We start from the raw sequence: 21,485 nt of genomic DNA, 5'->3' as shown, positions 1-21,485 counted from the left end.
TAGTGGGCACTATAAACCCAAAAGATCGATTTGAGGACCATGACGGGCACCTTACTCCCTTAGTGGGCACCTTGCTCCCACAAAGATCGGTCCGAGGACCATAAACGGGCACCTTGCTCCCGCAAAGATCGGTCTGATGACCATAAACGAGCACCTTGCTCCCGTAGTGGGCACCTTGCTCCCACAAATCGGTCCGAGGACCATAAACGGACACCTTACTCCCGTAGTAGGCACCTTGCTCCCACAAAGATCGGTCCGAGGACCATAAACGGGCACCTTGCTCCCGTAGTGGCACCTTGCTCCCACAAAGATCGGTCCGAGGACCATAAACGGGCACCTTGCTCCCGTAGTAGGTACCTTGCTCCCACAAAGATCGGTCTGAGGACCATAAACGGGCACCTTGCTCCCCGCTTACCATTTTATCCATGATTTTGGATGAATTTGTAAACATAACAATGATAGCCCTTAGATTATGTTCTTTAACCTCTCTAGCTTTGCACTCTTCTTGAAGTCAAATATTTTCTCCCTTCAAGTTACTCACTTCAAGTAAAGCATCTTGCAATTTTTTATTCATTTCTTTTTTTTTTCAAGAATAAGAATATCATTGCGCTCTTTGAGTTGAGATTGAGTGGTCATACACTCTTGGTAATCTCGCATGAGATTAACAATTGACTCTCTAGAAAAAGAAGAACTAATAGAATCAAATGAATTAGATGTTACCTCTTCATCCTCAGCTCCAAGTGTCATGAGACAATCTTCATTTGAACTTAGCTCCATTGATTTGCTTACTAGACAAACTAGTGTGGTGTTATTTTCTGAGCTTAGAATTTCATCACTTGATGAAGCTTCGTCCAATTCTTCATCTTCGTTAGGTTCGTTGCTTACGAGAGCCTTTCTTTTGTCTCGTTTGAATCTACGTTCCTTGCTTTCCGGTTTATTTTGCGAAAACTCAATAATTTTCTTGCCTTGATGTTTGCTCACGATTGGGTACAGACAATTGATCTTGAAATGTCTGGGTTTGCGACAATTGTAGCATAAATCTTTGTTTTCATCTTCATTTTCTTCTCGTAGTTTCCATGTCGTAGCATTTTGATTTCCACATGATGAATTTCCGGTGCCTCCCCGCATGAATTTCTTGAATTTTCTAACAAAAAGAGCAAATTGTTCGTTAGTCATAAAATCAATATTTTCTACTAACCTGGAGGTTGATGGTTCAGCCATCAAAGTAGAGTTTCGAACTTCATGGTCTTCTTCTTCGACTTTAGCCTTCATCTCAAATTCATATGCTTTGAGATCACTAAATAATTTTTCAGTTGATAGCATCCTCAAATCTCTATGATCACGCATGGCAGTAACCTTCATATCCCATGCAGATGGTAGTCCACGTAGCACTTTGAGGTTGATTTCTTTTTGACTAATAATCTTGCCTAGATCATTAATTTCTCCAAGAATGTTGATAATTCTTGCTTCCATATCCAAAATACTTTCATTCGAAAGCATGTTGAAATCTTCGAATTTCTTCATGGCGATTATAAGCTTATTATCTTTCTCTTGTTCATCGCCTTCTCCGATCTTGATAAGAGTTTCCCAAATTTCCTTCGTGGTTGTGCATTTTCGAATTTTTGGGATGATCGTATCATCTATGGCTTTGAATATAATATCATTGGCAATGTTGCCAAGATTATTCCTTATTCTATCTTCAGACGTCCACTCTGATTTTGGCTGTTGTACGTACTGAGGAGCGTCTGGTGATAGGACAAATTCAGCATTATCCTTAAATATCTCGATCAGTCTAGTGGAAATTACTTTCCACATTTCATCATGTAATGCAGATAAATGTACATGCATGCGAACTTTCTAGTCATCAAATTTATCAAGGGAAAAGAATAAATTTTGTGTTAAATCTTTCTTCATCTTCATGTGAGATTGAAAGAATTAATCCAATTGCACACACTTGTATAAATATGGGGTTGAGATCTTGTGAAATTGCTTCTGTAATGAAATCCCTTGAATTGCATCTCCAAATTAATTTCCTTTCTCTTGCAATTTCATCCATTAATTAACGTCCTTCGAAATTGGCTTCTGAAATCTCATCCCATAACTTTTGACTTGAAATCCCTTAGGGAGCTCTTGCAATTTCATCACTGAATTAATGCCCTTCGAAATTGGCTTCTGAAATCTCATCGCATAGCTTTTGACTTGAAATCTTATCCCTTTGAAATTGTATCCCTTGGAATCTCATCCCATGAACATTGAACCATTCCCTTTGATACTTCATCTTATACTTTGGCTCCTAAATAGTGGTATTCGATCTTTGGTCTTGCTATACTGAGATCAAGCTATTAACCACTTCGCCTGTACGGATATTTGATTAACTAATTATACTTTTTTATGTAATTCCTTCCTTGATCATCAAATAGATTTTCAATACAATGCCATCATCCTCTCCATTTTGACATTGTCATTCTTCGTATGCATGATGTTCTCCAATCTTGTGCCTTCATGACTTTGACCACTTCAAAAATAATTTTCCAATATGGTTTTTGAATTTATTCCCTCTTCATTTTCCTTTTGATCTTAACCACCCCTAACACTACAAAATAAAACTTTGGGGATCTAATGATTTTTGGTACATTTTGGCATATCAAAATCTATTACGTTTTATTCCTAACAACAACTCTAAAAACACAATGTATAAAATGGTTAGCACTAAAAACATGAACATAAATTAGGGATATAATTTTGATTGAGACTTATTATAATTTTAGTTTAAATATTATATATATGTTCAACACGTCCTTTTATATATTTGTGTAGGTCAATTACTTTTTAAAGGGCTCCAGCCTCCAAACAAAACATGGGTCATAAACCTTTCACATGGATCTAACTCTAGTACCAAAATGTAAGATATGTTTTCTATCTCAATCGAAGATTAAATTAATATAATTGGATTATATATTAATTATTTATATATTATATGCTCAACAAGTTCAGCTTCCTAATAATGGCAAATTATTATGTGGACCCATACACAATTTACATACTAAATGTTCACAATTACCTTTTAAAAATTCACAACTTGTATACTACGAACACACAATATTAACATATATTTAGTACATTTGTATTCTCAAGTTCCTTTCAAATACTGTCAGTCAATTCCAATACTAAAAATACACAATTAATCTTTTTATAATTTAATACAGTTGTTATGTGTTTTGACTCAGATACACAATTTACATTCTAGAAGTTTGCAATTCCAATACTAAAATTACACAATTCAATATCATTTAGAATCAGGGTCTACCTTGCAAAGTAGACCCTGGTCCATACTATAACAACTGACTAATAATAATTTGAATGCTAGAGCAAACCAATCCACAAGTCATTAAATGAAAAAAGCATGAAGAATTAGTTTCCTAGTGAAGTTGTACAAGCTAATTAAGTGGCCTGAACTCTGCAAAAGTATAAAGAACCATGACACCTCTTACTAAAAATAGCATTTGATATCACATGACTATATTGCTATAAGTCATTAACTTTGGCAAGGCGCAAGCTTCTTCCAACAACGATTTTGTTATATAAGTATTTTAACTTTCTTTTACATACATATTGATCTCAATATCTTATATAGAGTCACATGCTTATTTCACTAGATTATAAAATCCTCAGCTTACACAATTTGATTTACATGTGATAAAATAATTAAACAATTGAATAGTTATACAGACCTACAACTCAATGAATAGTATGATAAATAGGGCCGGCCCTGGACATGTTTGCCCAGGGCCATTGCACAAGGCCTCCAATTTTAGGGGCCCGGCCATAATATATCATACCCATATATATACTATACGGCAGGCAGTAGCTTACTGTATAGTATATACACACATTTTTTTTTAACAATTGGCCTCCAAAATTTGGGGCCAATTTAAAAAATAATATATATATATATTATGTGAGATTATGAGGTTAGAGCAGTATCGTAGTAACTACGATGTAACAAAGCATTAGCATAATCTTCTATTACTTGATATTCTAATAAATCAATCCCTTACCTCTATTTTTCCTATTCCTTAATTTTTATTTTTCTAATCTCTTTTCCTATTCCCTAATCTCTAGGTCAATAAGTCATAATCAATAGTTCATTGCGTCATTCAGTCATTTCCCTCAAGTTCTTCATAAGACATCTAGTAATTATTAATTAAAACTTATTAACTTAATTGTACATATTATTTGATTTATTCAAAATTATTATTTATTGACATGGCTAATTGTCTTAATAATTTTAAATATTGAATAATATATTCAAGTGTTTATTTCTTGATAAATTATTTATTCATAGAGATTCTAAACAATTTTTTTCTTAAAATTTTGTAATTATGTTTTCTAGAAAATAGTCATCTAGGTCTGAGAAACGTAAAAACAAAAGAAGAATTGAGCAACTAACTCAATCTCAAAAGGAAGCTCTTGAGAAATTCATTACAAAAGAATATCAAATAGATGGGCAAAAGGATAATGTCAATGAAAATTTGTTAGATGCTAATCTTTATAAAGAAGATCAAGGTGATTGTGAGACTGTAAAAAAATTTAAATGATAATGTGCACAATAATGATAATTAAGTATCACTATATGACGATAAAAATAATAAGAATGTTGAGATTGTTTAAATGATGGTGGTCACAATGATAAACCAAATGATTCGTTTTTATTTAACATATATGATTAAAGAAATTAGGATTCGATGCTCTTGATATTAGATTAATAGATATTCTTGTGAAAGGGGCCCGAATTCATATGTCGCACAAGACCTCTATTTTTATTGGAACGACCCTGATGATAAATACTTTTTCAATATTAACAAATATCTACTAGATACCCAATAGAGTAGGTCTTATGTAAGACCGTCCCACGTGAGACATATAATACTTTTTTGACTAAAATATACTCCGTAATACTTTTCTATGAACTTATAAAAATATTACTTGTACATTTCTTCTTAAAAGTATTACACATCCCACGTGATATGCTCTTACACGCCAGACTTATTCAAGTATATTAGGTTTGACTTATATATAGTATACTAGTTATTAACATGCGCAATATGAGATCAAAATGTCCGATAGATGAATAAAAATAAAAATAAAAATAAATGTAACTCTACATGATCTTATATTTCAATAAGAAAAAATTATTAAAAAAAGATAATATAAATACTTTTTAAAAAATCTATGGTGTTAATTAGCACATTAGGATTTTTTAAATAATAAATAGATTATGTATAAATAAAAATAAAAATTTGAAATTAATTTGTGCATTAAAAAGTAAAAACAATGTACATATGTTTAATAAATTAATAGTGTGTTTAATGCCGTTAACAACTTAGGAGGTAAAACAAAAAAAAAAAAAGGAGGGGGTGGAGGGGAATTGAAAAGAAATTTGTGAATGTACAACAGTGGAAGTATAATGTACATGTTAAAAATTCATCTAATTATACAAACACATTTTTTATTCTCGTTATACTTTTACCATCATTGACAAATGAACACATTGTGAGATAAAAATGTCTAATAAACAAAAACAATAGTGAAATTATATAATCAAAATAAATGTAAAATTATATGATATTATAATTATTATGAGAAAAAATTATAAAAGATAATATAAATAGTTAATACGTTATAAATAATGTAAACTTGGAACAAATTTGTAAGCATATACAAGAAAGTAAGCACATTGTTTAAATTATTATATTTAATCGTGTTAAAAACTTAAGGGGAAAATAAGAAAAAAAAAAAAGTGAATGAAAGATTTGAAAATAAAATGTGTACAAAAGAGAAAACATTATGTACAAGTTAATATTGCATATAATTACACTAATACATACATTTTTTATTCTCGTTATTAATTAGATTCTTATCCACATTGAATAATATATATATATATATATATAACCATGCCCCAGGTGAGGACTATGGTCTAATCTATATATTGTCCATTTGACAAGATCTGATGGAAAAAATTAAATCTTAAATTAATTTCTAGATTTTTTTAATTTAATGCGTTGGGGCTAAGGTGGTAATTTTGTGCATTATTTCCTTGCATGGAGTTTCTTTAGATGTTATGCACCTTGGTTATAGGGAGATTTATATAGTAAGGCTATGTTTGGCAAACCTAGCTGAAAAGTAGCTGAAAACTGAAAAGTTATAAGTTCAAAGCTGAAATCTGAATAGCAAAGTGTTTAGTAAAATTAACTTTTTGATAAGTTGATAAATGTAAAAAGACTAAAAAGGACATCTTCATACAATTTAAATAGTTTTAAATTTAAATAGGTTTGCTTATATATTAAAATATAAAATAATGAAATTAATATATTTTAATGAAATATAATGTAAAAACATATATTTGAAAATATATAAAGTAAAACAAAATGTTTTTATATTCATAAGATTAGTTCATACCAAAATTAATGTTCAAACACAAATGTCAAATTGAAATTACAACCAAACATATTGAAAAGAAAAGGCCAAAAAGTTTTAATTGGGAGGGATAAATGATGTCATTTATTTAAAATAGAGCAAATTGCCATTTTGGTCTACTGACTATAGGGGTCCTATTAATTTCCATCCACGACTTTCAAACGTGTTAATTGCATACCATGACTTTTCAATTTGTATCAATTTTGGTCACTCCGGCCAAATTACCGGCGAAATTTCGCCGGAAAATCATAAACCCTAAAATAATGAAGGTATTTTAGACATTTCACATCTACTTTCTTCTTCTCCGGCGAAGAAGGGTTCGACGTCGAGATGCTGGTCACCAAACGGATCAACGAGACGGTCCCCGTCCGGCGAAAATGGCCGACGTCCTGCTGACCTGGATCGAGAACGAGACGACAGCTGGCGAATCCTCCGTCGCCGTCGCGAGATTCGTGTTCCTGTCGCTGTTCAACATGCTGGGGAATCTAATTCTGTCCCGCGATCTGGTGGATCCGGAATCTCGAATGGGGTCGGAGTTTTTCACGGCGATGATGGGGCTGATGGAGTGGGGCGGCCACCCCAACATCGTCGACGTGTTTCCATGTCTGCGTTGGCTTGATCCTAAAGGTCTCAAAAGGAAAATGAACCGCGACTGGGAAACACGTACGAGATTGTGTCGGGGTTTCTCAAAGAGAGAATGAAGGAAAGGGAAGCAGAGGAAGCAGAAAGCAGCAGGAAGGAAGATTTTCTTGAAGTTCTGTTGAACTTTGAAGGCAACGGAAAAGATGAACCCCAAACACTTTCTGAGCATGAGCTCATCATCATTATCATGGTACGAACACTTTCTGAGCATGAGCTCATCATCATTATCATGGTACGTTTAGATTTGACACTTTGTTTTTATTTATGTTTCATGGTACGTTTAGATTTGACACTTTGTTTTTATTTATGTTTGTGTGTTTAGGGTTTATTGACACTTTGTTTTTATTTATGTTTGTGTGTTTAGGGTTTAGGGTTCGCCGGCGAAGAAGGGTTTGCCGGAGCAGAAGGGTTCGCCGGAGAAAAAGAAAGTAGATGTGAAATGTCTAAAATACCCTCATTATTTTAGGGTTTATGATTTTCCAGCGAAATTTCGCTGATAATTTGGCCGGAGTGACCAAAATTGATACAAATTGAAAAGTCGTGGTATGAAATTAACACGTTTGAAAGTCGTGGATGGAAATTAATAGGACCCCTATAGTCAGTAGACCAAAATGGCAATTTGCTCTTTAAAATAATAAGGATAAAGATGGAAACAAGTTAAAAAGCTATTAGCTTATTTTTTAAAGGATACAAAGGCTATGTTTGGTAGAGCTTATTTAGGAGCTTATAGCTTATTTTAAGCTACTAATAAGTTATAAGCTCTGTTTGGTAATGTTTTCAAAATAAGCTAGTAGCTTAAAATAAGAGCTTATTTTGAAACGCTACTTGGGGTAGCTTTTCAAAAATAAGCTAGTAGCTTTTTAACTTTTTTCCATCTTTATCCTTATTATTTTAAATAAATGACATCCTTTACCCTTCCTCTCAATTAAAACCCTTTTGACATTTTCTTTTCATTATGTTTGACAGTAATTTCAGTTTGACATTTATGTTTGAACATTAATTTTTGTATGAACTAATCTTATGAATTATAAATATTTTTTTTTACTTTATATATTTCAAATATATGTTCTTACTTTATATTTTATTTAAATATATTGATTTCATTATTATATATTTTAATATATAAACAAACCTATTTAAATTTAAAATTATTTAAATTGTATAAAGATGTCCGTTTTAGTCTTTTTACATTCATCAGCTTATCAAAAAACTAATTTTACCAAACACTTTTAAGCATAACAGCTCTTAAGATTTCAGCTTCGAGCTTATAACTTTTCAGTTTTCAGCTACTTTTCAGCTTTCAGCTACCTTTTCAGCTAGGTTTGCCAAATATAACCTTAGAAGGAGTTAAGACTCTGTTTGGCCGAGCTTTTCAAAATAAGCTCTTATTTTAAACTATTAGCTTATTTTGAGAACATCACCAAACAGAGCTTATAGCTTATTAGTAGCTTAAAATAAGCTATAAGCTCCTAAATAAGCTCTGCCAAACAGAACCTAAGTTTCATTTTTCCATATGAGTTTGTTCTCGTTTTCTTTCTTCCTCTTTTTGAATTTTTTTGTCGTTGGTGGTGACTGTTCAACATGACTTTAGATTTGTTCTCTTTAAAAAAAAAACGATTCATTGAAGTATGATTTTGATTATGTTTGTTGATGAATATGTGATTTTAAGATTCAATTGAGAATATGGTCATCCTTTGAATGTGCACTTTGCAATATCTGTGCATTTTGGCCAATTTGGATGTGGTGCATTTAAGGTTTACCTTTTAGAGTTTATTGTTTAGTTGTGTTTGTTTTCTTTGGGGTTTCTCTTGGGACAACTCAAAATTTACTTCGAATTTAAAGCTCTCTTTTTTTTTTCTTTTTTTTTCTTTTTTTTTTTTTTTTTTTTGGTTTTGGGATTCATCACTTTGTTGTTTTAGGAGTTTAGTCTTTATGATTTAATTTTGGATTTAGTCTTTTGGTTTTGTTTTCAGAATTTATCAATAGATGTACTATTTAATTATGCTTAACTGAACTCTATAGTGTTGTTAATTGCATTTTAAGGTTTGAGTTAGTTACAAAAATGTCACCCAATTTATTTCTCTAATTACTTCACATACATTAGATCTTTTCAAATGAATTACTCGAATTCATTCTTAGTTACATTCTGGAGAGTGGTTCTCATGGGATGGGAGTAAGCCCCAATAAATATTATAAAAATTTAAATCATAACTAATTAAAATGATAAGGTACAAATAACCCATCGAACTATTTGAGAAACAACAATTATGCCACCAAACTTAAAAAAATAAATAAATAAATAAACCTCCAAAATCATCCACAAACTCATAAAAAGTAGCAATTAGTATTTTTAGCAAGTAAACTTCCGGTTTTGACTAACTAGATTGGCATGTATTATTTTTTTATTTTTTATAGGAATAAGGTTCAATTATAAAAAAAAAAAAAGTGCAATTAGGCTATTGAACAAAAAAAGAAGTGTAATTAGGCCATTTAACACTTCAAATGTATGCAATTTCGCCTGATAGCAGGTTACCATGCATTTCATCAGGTTACTTGCTTACGTGGACGTTGAGTTGGCATTTTAAAATTATTTTTAATAATAAACTATTAAAATAAAAAATCAAAATAATTTTAAAAAATTTAAAAAAAAATCACACACACGCACACACACGTGGCCACCTCCTCCCCCCACGCTCTCTTAATAATACCCTTGTCACCTTGATAGGAGATAGTGGATGAATCAAATTTAATTAATTAATTAATTTATTATTATTATTATTTATCAATTTCTTTCACAAAAAAACTTTTATGTGTTTTTTTTAAATTATTTTAATTTTTTATTTTAAAAGTTTATTATTAAAAATTATTTTAAAATGTCAATTCACCATCCATGTATGCAAGTAACCAAATGAAATGGATGGTAACATGCTATCAGGTGAAATTGCATACATTTGGAGTGTTTAGTGGCATAATTGCACTTTTTTTTTTGGCCCAGTGGCCTAATTGCACTTTCATGTTACGTTCAGTGGCCAATTTGAACCTTTTTCTTTTTTTCTTTTTCTTTTTTAATTTATCTAACGTTGTAAAATTCTAATTGAAAACAATAATTTTTGCACATTAGATTTAAAAAAAAAAAAAAAAAGAATCTTTCCATTTTAGATAATTTTAAAAAATAAAAAATAACACATGACAATCTAGTGACTCTAGTATGCAAAAATCAGAAGTTTACCTACTAAAAATGTTAATTGCTACTTTTGTTCTCAGTGTATGATTTTGAAACTTTTTTAGTTCAATGACTTATTTCAACCTTTATCCCATAAATAAATTAAATCATTACTAATTGAATCATGTAATCAACACATAAAATAAGAGTATCGAGAGGTATATTTTTATAGTTCTGCAGGTCTCCTGCGAAACTGTCTCACGGATCTCAATCTGTGAGGTGGGTCAAATTTAATAAAAATGAATCATAACAAAATTAAAGATATAATCAATATTTTGAGCGTTATATATAATATATTTATATCATAATCATAATACTTTATAGCTAAACGTAATAGACAATTTGGAGGAAGTAAAATAATAACATAACAATTAACAGAATTGTAGATATCAACAATATTTTAACCCTTAGCTTATATATATAATATACTTTATGACATCAATGTAATATTTTATAACAAAAACTCTAATAGACAATTTGCAAGAAACAAAGTAATAGCATAGCCACAAATATAATCAATAATTTAAGTCTTATATATAAGAGTTTATAGCATAAATGTAGTATTTTGTAGGAAACTATAATTGACAATTTGCATTAAGTAAAGTATCATTAGATAGCATAATTGCATATAATACTTTATAAATTATAATAAAAAGTTTGCATTAAATAAAGTGTCATTAAATAAATAGCCCGTAGAATTGTTAATAATATTTTATAGTATAAATGTAATACTTTATAGCAAAGTTAGTAATAAATATTTACTAATTATACTCACACATCAGCTTTAAAAAAAAAAAAAAAATACTCACACATCATAAGATTCAAGTTTTACTGACACAATTTGTCAGACAAATTAAAATCCATAAAACAGCCTCATATGAATTTGTCATTTTCTATCCTTCCAAATGCATTGATTTTGCAACGTAGCTAAATGCGTCGATAAATGGGGTAACTGAGAGTCATGATGGCAATAATATCGCCACATCCGCAATATGAAGCATTAAATAAGTTTGTCAGATATAGTATCACGTTCATGCATATAAATGCTGCAACAAATTTAAGTACTTCCATTTTTGGATGGCTAGATTAAGACACGTGTAATGTGAAATTAGTTATTCCTAAAAACAAATATATAAATAAATAAATAAATAAAATTTTACCTGTTTATCATAAATAAAAATAAAATTGAATCAATGGAGATTTATATTTAAAAAAATTATTACATTGTTGTAAATAAGTTGGAGTTTGAATAAATATATCAGGTGTATTTATTCAAATTAAAAAGATATGTGTTTTACTCTTTCTAGCCTATGGATACATATTTAGATGAGAACAATAATTCTATGAAGAATTTTATTACTTAAAAATTCAATTTACAAAGTACAGGAGGAAGAGATGTATTTATAAGAATAGTAGAATACAAAGACTTATAGTCGGATGAGGAATGATAAAAAGTAGATTCACAATAACACATGGAGAGAGAGAATGAATTCTAGTGCAATTAGAATATAGAGTCCTAATACGCCCCTAAAAGCTTAAGGTTCTCTAGAGAGAACGTTTAGTTTGTCCCTTAGATCTTTGAAACTTCTTGTGGTTAGTGGCTTGGTGAAGATGTCTATCAATTGGTTTTTTGTAGAGATGTAGTTTACTTGTAGTTCCTTTGACGCTACTTTGTTACAAATAAAATGGTAATATATTCAACTTGTTTGGTTCTTGCATGAAACACAAGATTTGCACGCAAATAGGTAGGACCAAGGTTGTCATGCCAATGTTTCGATGGTTTTTGCATATATAGTAAGACCAAGTTCTTTAATTAAAGCAACTAAACGTGTTGCCTCTATCGAGACATCAGCTATAACTTTGTATTTTACTTCTGTTGATAATCTGTCTTTTGTTTGCGGTGAGCCCAAGAAATTAGATTTTTACCAATAAAGACAGCAAAATCACTAGTGGGCATGGGGTCATCAGGACATCATATCCAATCAGAGTCTGGAAATGCTTGAATGTTGTCTGAGTTTGATTTCCTATATAAAACATAGCCCATAGTATATAATAGCTTTGACATACCTTAGAACATGCTTTAGGGTAACCCATTGGTCACTGGTTGGAGATTTCATAAACTGACAGCCTTTGGTTACGACAAAGGAGATATCTAGATGTGTGATAGATAAATATTGAAGTGCTCCAATTAAGTTGTGGTATTGTGTGGGATTGTCATATTGTTTATATGAGTTTGTTACACTTAGCTTGTTGTTAACTGGAATTCGAGTGGAGATTGGCTTGCGGTGTTTCATTCTAAATCTTTTGAGTATTTGAAGCATGTACCTTTGTTGCGATAGGATCATCGCTCCCTTGTTGTGAATTGCCTCAATTCCTAGGAAGAAGCTTAGAGGTCCCATATCTCAAATCATGAAATTTTCAGCTAGTATGCTTGTTAGGGAAGCCAAGAGACTTTTGTTGAGGCTCATTATTAGTATGTCATCAACAAAGAAATGTAAATAAATTTGAGCATTAGCAACAGAATAGATAAACAATGATACATCAATTTTCGAAGCCTTTGAACTATACACGCGGTGCTTGCTTCAAACTAGTTTGCAGAAATGAGTACGAAAGTTGCTGTCAATATACCCTGGTGGTTGCTTCATGTAAACATTCTCACTTAGACACAGTCATTGAGGAAGTCATTGTGAACATCAAGTTGTGTGATAGACCATTCTTTTGTTATAGCAAGAGATAAGAGAAGTCTTATTGTAGTTGGTTTGATGACCGGACTGAAAGTGTCAAAATAATCTTCTTCTACAACATGATTGAATCCTTTTGCAACTAGTCTGGCTTTATATTGTTCAATTGTACCATCGACTTTTTTTTATTCGAACAACCCATTTGCATCCAATGACGTTCATATCTCGTTCATGTGGAACTAGTTTCCAATTATTTTTGTGTGGGTGAGCATTGAATTCTTTATCCATTGTTGCTCGTCATTTGGGGTTTTTTACAACTTGAAAGTGGCATGTGAGTTTGGAGTCATCTACACATGCTATTAAAACTTTGTTACCTCTGGATTCATGGGTCATGTGCCGTAGGACCATAGGATGTGTATGTTGAGTTGAGGGTGGTGGTCGACGTTATACGGGCCTGAAGGAACAGTTGGAGAAGGGTTAGGAGCAAAATCCAACCGAGGGGAGAGGTTTCACGTCGACAAGATCGTGTCCCGGTTTGTCACGGCTGTGTCATTTCTCACTATAAGTAAAGTCTACGCGACACTGTCTTGTCCAAGGCGTGTCGTGGCCATGTTGATCTTTTGGCATCCTGTTCTGCTTGGTACGTTGACGGTAACCCATGGTATCTGGTGTGTAGCAAAAATGAGTGATGGTGAGTGTACGGGTGTGAAATATCGTTCCGCTGAGGATTGAGGGTTATGACACGCAATATGCAATCACAAAACTAGACACTAGCACAAGGAAATCAACAAGAAGCTAAGCAAACGACAATAAGGTAGAACAAACACATATAAACAATATATAAATACAAATTAAAGAAATAGGACTCAAGTTAGGGGCATTACCATCTAGATGCTTTAACACTTAAGTTTGGGGGAAGAACATTTTACCTAGGGTCTTGAGGCAAGCACAAATAAATCCTAGTCAAAACAAGGATTAGAACAAGGATTGTCTCACTTCCGTGGTGTATCATCCCAAGTTCTTGAAGAACAAAAGTTATTTAAGCCTCAATCTACCCCTATTTCTATAGAAGGGAAATTGGGTTCGAGATTGGGAAGGCTCAAGTCTTCCATCCAATTCCCATTGAGATGAGAGACTTTCTAAACACAAACAACAATTGCTACGTATCAACTATTGCAAGATAGATTAAAGACCCAACTCAAACACATGAACCCTAGGTTGGGGTTCTTCCCCTCTTTCACAATAATCACAACTTAAGCATCAAAATAGATAATACAACCCTAACTCAAGCCCATAAACTAACTACTCATGATTAAATAGCATAAAGAACACAAAAACACAAGTAATAAACATAAATCTTGCAAAAGAAAAGAGATAAGGGAAAGAAAGCTTCTCTATTGAAATGGGTGGTAGAATCTTGAAATCCAAGCTTCAAATCCAAGATTACAAGCTCCAAAAGTGTTTAAAAAAAAAAAACAAAAAACAAAAAAAACATAGATCTTAGTCTAATCTAACCTAAAAATATGAAAGGAAATGAATGAGAGTGTCTAGGGTTCAACCATGGGTCAAAACCGAGTTCAAAATGCTCAAAACGAGCTTAAATAATAACAGAGAAGGTGCCAAACGGCCTCACATACGGCCATATGTGTGGCTAGGGATGGCAATGGGTCGGGTGTGGATCGGGGAGGGCTACATCCATCACCCGACCCACCTTTTATTTTCTCCACCCACCCCCACCTCCAACCCGCATCGGGTAGACTTTTTTAGAATCCATCCCCACCCCCACCGGGTGCGGGTGCACCACTTATCAACTTATTATTTTTTCAAAAAATAATATCAAAATTACTTACACATAATTAAACAACAAAATTCATTAGTTATACTAAAACATAAAATAATAGAAATATTATAATATAATAACTAAATTGTTAATTTTTAAAAATAATTTTAGTTGTTTAGATATAAAATAGTAAAAAGTTACCTAAAGTTATTGAAACTTTTATAATTAACTATATACTAGTACTACTTTTTTTACTATTATATATATGTATGCACACATAGTGGGTCGGGTGGGGTGCTAGGCGGGTTTTGTACCTAAAACCCGAATCCAACCCGACCCACCGCGGGTTTACATTTTTAAGACCCACCCCCGATCCACCACCCACTATCACCCAAAAAAACCCGACCCATGCGGGGTCGATTCGGGTGGATATCCGCGGGGCGGATTGAAATTGCCAACCCTATGTGTGGCCATATCATTTTAGCCGATTTACAGTGGAATTCTATGCAATTGCTTTGACATATAGGATATTTTTCACCCTCAAAATCACTTTATCATTATTTTTTATCTTCAAAAAAGTTGTAGCCCTTTAAGTTGGCTTTCTAATGACGCAAGAATCACCTCATTTAGACTTTCCTAGGCTGAGATATAGTCAAAATACCAAACAGTGACAGATTTGGACAAAATCTGTAATTTGGATGATTTTGACCCCTTTGGCTTCCTTTTTAAGATGTAATGTCTACATGAGAGTTGTAGCCCTTTGAGTCTTCATTCCAATGGAACAAAAATCACTCAATTTGGATATTTATAGGTCGAGATATCGTCCAATCACTAAGACGTCGATGTGCAGAAATTTCAACACCTTGACCTTTTGCTTCGCTTTTGTTTTAGTTTGCCCAAATGACCTATACTATTGAAAATACAACCCTTAGGCTCCCTTGGAAGTTTTGCACCCATCTCCATAGCTTCTCCTTGACTCTCATTGACTTTAAATGCATCCAAAATGCATGAAAATCCTCATCTTAGCTTCCAATGTTTTCCAACTCATACTCCTTGCAAAATAACACAAATAAGCACTAATTCTCATAAAATTTGGAATGATCTAAAAGCAAAATGACTTAGTGAAAGGGAGAAAAATATAAACAAATTAGCACTTATCAGTATCGCATCTTGAGTCGAAGTATAAACTTGTGGAGTTTTAGCTACAAAAGGGAAAAAAATCTAATAAAATCAGACATGGTGAATGGTAAGAATTTTTCCAGTATTTAGATTCAAGCAATGATATCCTCTAAATGAGTCTGGTACCCAAGGAAGACAGGCGAAGCAAAATGGTAATCTATTTTATGTTTATTGTAGAGACGGAGATAAGGAAAACATAAACAACCAAAGACCAGGAGGAAGAAGTAGTTGGGAGTTGTTTTGTTGATGATTTCATAGGGATTTAAATTGTTTATGGTTGCAGAGGGCATACGGTTATTTAGAAAGACTGTAGTTTCATAGGTATAAACCCAAAATCTAGTTTCATAGAAAGACTGTAGTTTCATACCAAGCTCTTGCACTAGTTTCAATCCATACAAGGCCTTCTTTAGCTTGTAGACTTTGTCCTCACCCATATTCACTACAAATCCTAGGGGTTGCTCAACGCACACTTCTTCTTCCAATAACCCATTTAGAAATGTGCTCTTGACATTTATTTGAAATACAATGAAGTCTTTATATGCTACAAAGGCTAAGAAAATCCTTATAGCTTCTAATCTAGCCACTAAAGCGAAGGTTTCATCAAAGTCAATACCTTCCTCTTGGCAAAAGCCTTTTGTAATTAATCAAGCCTTATTCCTAAAAATGACTCCTCGCTCATCCATTTTGTTCCTAAAGACCCACTTCGTCCCAATGACATTTTGGTGTGAAGGTCTAGGAACCAGCTCCCAAATATCATTCATTTCAAATTGGTGGAGCTATTCTTTCATGGCTTGAACACAATCTAGATCTGCTAGAGCTTCCCCAACTATCTTGGGCTCAATTTGTGAAAGAAAACATGACATCATGCTTTCCCAAATGGATGACATTGTCCTTACACTGTCTCTAACATCTCCAATTACTTGATCTTGAGGATGATCTCTTAACCACCTCAAATCTAGTTGAAAATCTATTGGAGAAACATTCTCATCTATTGAATGAATATTATTTGGTGTAGCTTCATCTTCTCTTCGAGTAATGGTGACTGATTGGGCATCCGAATACTAGCATTATCTAGTGTTTGGTTTGACTGATCGACGTCTACTGCTCAGTCTAACTGTTCGCTGCTAACCTCTCGAATCAACTGATTTGAAATGACTCTTCGAACTGAATAATTTACTATTCGGATATCTAACTCTTCAACACCTTTAGTTAGATCATCTGCTACTACCACATGAATTGACTCTTCTATTACCATTTTTCTCTTATTTAGCACTCTAAAAGCCTTGTTGGTAGAAGAATATCCAAGGAACAACCCTTTGTTAGCTCTTTTATTTAATGTCTTCAGGTGTCTTTCCGTTGTTGTTGTTAATAAAACATTTGCTACCAAATATATGAAAGTAGCTCACAACTAGTTTCTTGCCTTTCCACAGTTCGTATGGTGTCTTCCCATGAACTTTATGAATTATGGACCTGTTTTAGGTGGAACATGATGTGTTAACAGCTTCAGCCCAAAACTTCTTAGGCAGACTGGAAAGTGAAATCATTGATCTTATGGCTTCCTTGAGTGTTCGGATTGTTCTTTCAACGATTCCATTCTGTTGAGGCGTCCTTGCTGCAGATAGTTGATGAAGAATGTCGTTCTAACCACAAAAGTCTTTAATAACTTTATTAACGAACTCTCTTCCCTTATCTGACTTGATCTTGACAATAAAAGAACCTTTCTCATTCTGAATCTGTCTCATAAGTTCTGGAAGTGCCTTTTTCAGTTTCTTTCTTCTTCTTGAGGAATAGAGTCTAAGTATACCTAGTGTAGTCATCTACTACCACTAAAGTATATTTTCTCCCACTTAAACTCATTGGATTAACTAGTCCAAACAAATTCATATGGAGTAGACTCAAAGGTCTAATAGATGAATCCATATATTTAAACTTAAACGAAGATTTGATTTGTTTCTCTTTTTTACATGCCTCACAAATCTTATCTTTTTTAAAAGTCATGTTTGGCAGACCTTCCAATAGTTGTCTTCTGGCAAGCTTATTGATTGCTTTGAAGTTGAGATGGTTGAGTTTGTAGTGCCAATCCCAACTTAAATCGGACTTGGTTTTAACTATCAGACAAACACTTGATTTTGTTAAATTCCAGTCCACAACATACATGTTCTTTCTTCTCCTTGCTGAAAGAACAGTCTCCTTTGACTCTTCGTTGATTACAAAGCAGTTACTCTTCGAGAACTCAACTTTATATCCTTTGTCACAGAATTGACTAGTGATTAGTATATTTAACTTCAATCCTTTTACATAAGATGCAACCTTTATAGTCAAACCATTCTTAGTGATTTCTCCTAATCTCTTAGCCTGACCATACTCTTCATCACCACCAAACACAACCTTCAGTCTATTGGATGCTGGAAGTTGACTAGATTTGACTTCTCACCAATTATGTTCCTTGAACACCCACTATCAATGTACCAAACGGTCATGTTTTCCTCTTCTTCATTTTCCATCAAACAAAGATCTTCTTCATCATGATCCTTGGCAAAGAGGCAGATGAGTCCTTTTTTATCCCTTGATCCATCACTCTCATCGCTGGAACTGGATGAGCTTGAGTCTCGAACTAACTTCCCGGTTGACTCTTCGATGACTAAGCTTTTTTTTTTCCAGTCACTCTTCGAATGAATTCTCGAGTCTAGATCGTTTTGATTTGATTCTCTAGGAGTATTTCTCGAGTCTTCCTTGGTGGAACTTTTTGGTTGCTATTGATGTCTACTTACAACTAGGTATGGGCAGTCATATTTGAATTGACTTGCTATCTAGCAGTTATAGCATAGACTTTGGAAATCTTCAGCTCCACTACTCCTTGTGCTAGTTGATATCTTAGAGTGTCTCCTTGTTAATGATGAGATACTTGCTTGGTTGCTTCGTGCATTGTTTTTTCTCATGAACCTTTTGAATTTACGCACAAACGTAGCAAACTATTCGTTAGTTAAGAAACCATATGGGTTAGAATTGGACCTTGAGGATGTAGATGGTTGGTTGGCTATTAAGGCGGTGTTTTTGGGCTCGAATGACTCATCGTCACTTCTCGATCACATCTCAAACTCATATGCCTTGAGGTCTTTGAACACTTGGACTATGGGCACATGCTTGAGATCCCTATGATCTCTCATAGCGATCACCTTCACATCCCACCTTGGGCAATCCTCGCAAAATCTTGAAACACATTTTTTAATCCTTGGAAATATGGTTTCATCTATTGCCTTGAATAATATGTCTTTTGCAATATTATCTAAGTTATTTTGCTTCCTACACTCGTTCGTCCACTCTTGTTGTGGCTTAAGAACATATCATAGGGAGTCTCTAGGGTCTGCACAGCTGTAGTGTTGACCATCCAAATTTGCACTGTCCCCTCGGTAATCACTTGCCACATCTCATTGTGCAAGGTGGATAGATGAGCCTGCATTCGAATTTTCCAATCATCAAAACGATCTAGACTGGGCATCAAGTGCTTAGAAATTGATCCTTTCATTTTTATGAAAAATTGTGCTTATGGAAAATGAATTTGATTTTCAAAAGAAGATCACTAGGCAGTATGCAAAGAGTGTTCACCGTTCAAGGTTACTGCTCCAATACGACTTGTTGGTCCCGAAGAGTTGAGTCACAAGTTTTGAGGGAGAGGGGTGAATAGATTTTTGTAGATTTTTAAAAATCTGTACTATTTGGATGTCCCAAATTAAAGATGAACTTTAATTTTTTTTTAAAAAAAACATTTCCTAAAGGATTTTGGCAGCGAAAAACGTGAACCATTTGTAAATATTAAGTACAATTTAGTCTTGATAAATTTTAGGTTTGGTTGAGTTATGAGCTTGAATATAAATGCTTGTAAAGTAATGAGAGACAAGAATTTTTGAAGTGGTTCGGCCAAAATCTAGCATACTTCCACTCTTCTCCTTAAACTCTAAGAAGGATGCATTTAAACCCCTTTTAGTACAAAAGAACACTAAAGCCTTGATCACAAAACTGCCCTCTAGCTTCTAGGTTTTTCGCAAGCCTCAACTTGTTACTCCGTCTCTTTCTATTTCACCGAGTAGAGATACAAAAGTTGATAACACAAAAGAATATTAATCCTCCAGCTTGATGTAGACTTGGCACTTGAGTCTTCATTTCAAGTTGGCCAACGTCTAAGCTAGATCTTGAATTGTAGTTATTTTCTCTTCTTTCACTGATCATGTTATCTTAGCGCTTGAAAACTTTGAAAACTTGATAATTTTCATTTGAATGACCAACACCTTCTTCAGTCTTGATTGAAGGCATTTATAGGGCTGTTTGAAATAAATTCACTAGAGAGAGATGAATTTCAAACGTCCTTTAACTCTTGGATAATGACCCGTGAATAATATGAAAGGTTACTTTATGTCATATTTTCCAGTTGTTGACTCGCATTTGTCTGTTGCACAATACTTTTTGCACTGAACATTTTTGTTTAGGCTTTTAAGGAAAATCCATCTTAGAATGTGTACCTAAGACTCCATTTACCTTTGGTAACATTTCCACATAAAGATCTTGACTTTTTTTCTTATATAGTTAATATAGAGTTTATTACAAGTATTAATTAATACTATTAATTGTAACTTTATATAAATATAAATATATTTATATAGTTAATATAAAGTTTATTTATTACATAAACTATATAAGGCTATAAACATTTTATAAACTTTATAACTTAATAATATTATAATTATAAAATAAAAACATTACATATAAATTATATTACTATTAAATGTATATTAAATAAATTATAATTATATTACAAATTAAAATCTAATTATCTAAACATAAATTAAAATTTAATTATCTAAACATATACTCGTATTATATATAAGCACACATGACATTTGTTCAAAAAAGTTCAGTATGCTTAGACGCTTAGTTGGTAGAGATTATAGTTCTTAATTAGTAGGTTAAGGATTTGCGTCGTGTAATATATGAATAATTAAAAATATTTTTAAAAAAATATTTTAAAATAAAATAATTATTTAATGAATTAATAAGAAAAGAATTGACCCATTTAGCCTGCTAGCCCGTGCTTCAATCGTTATACCCTGCACCACGGTGTACATAGCAATGTGCACCACGAACGTAAAACGACGTCGTTTCGATGTTAGTGAACGCGGACGCGAATGACTCCAGGGAATTCATTATCTATAATAGACATAATCATTATCTAGAATACACAGAACGTTTGCCTAGAATACACAGAATATTGACACAAAATACACAGAATTCATCCTCATAACATTCGAATGCACAAACACATCACAACCTGTGTTAATAACATGAATACACAGAATATTGACACAAAATACACAGAATTAATCCTCCTAAACATTCGAATGCACAAACACATCACAACATGTGTTACTAACATGAATACACAAAACGGTTGCCTAGAATACACAGAACGGTTGCCTAAAATACACAGAATGATTGCCTGGAATAC

At 32.9% G+C, this 21,485-nt stretch overlaps 1 protein-coding gene across 1 annotated transcript; it reads right to left on the bottom strand.

Annotated features, from left to right (window-relative positions):
- Window positions 1-570: 570 nt before the first annotated feature.
- On the bottom strand, window positions 571-1,815 carry LOC116013129. Its single transcript, XM_031252783.1, has 2 exons — window positions 1,199-1,815; window positions 571-1,144 (listed from the first exon to the last, which is right to left on the bottom strand). Exons 1-2 carry the CDS (start codon window positions 1,813-1,815, stop codon window positions 571-573), a joined length of 1,191 nt encoding a protein of 396 aa, XP_031108643.1.
- Window positions 1,816-21,485: the final 19,670 nt, after the last annotated feature.

Source organism: Ipomoea triloba, chromosome 3 (genome assembly GCF_003576645.1).
Source record: "Ipomoea triloba cultivar NCNSP0323 chromosome 3, ASM357664v1".
NCBI classification, from domain to species: Eukaryota; Viridiplantae; Streptophyta; class Magnoliopsida; order Solanales; family Convolvulaceae; genus Ipomoea; species Ipomoea triloba.
The sequence above is the reverse complement of the archived record's forward strand: the minus strand, read 5'-3'. Positions and strand labels throughout refer to the sequence as shown.

Excerpts from the sequence above, each read along its gene's own strand:
- LOC116013129 (XM_031252783.1), bottom strand. The coding sequence starts at position 1,815 with ATGTGGAAAGTAATTTCCACTAGACTGATCGAGATATTTAAGGATAAT. Across the intron at positions 1,145-1,198 it reads GCTGAACCATCAACCTCCAG|AAAATTCAAGAAATTCATGC; the intron begins GTTAGTAGAAAA and ends TCTTTTTGTTAG.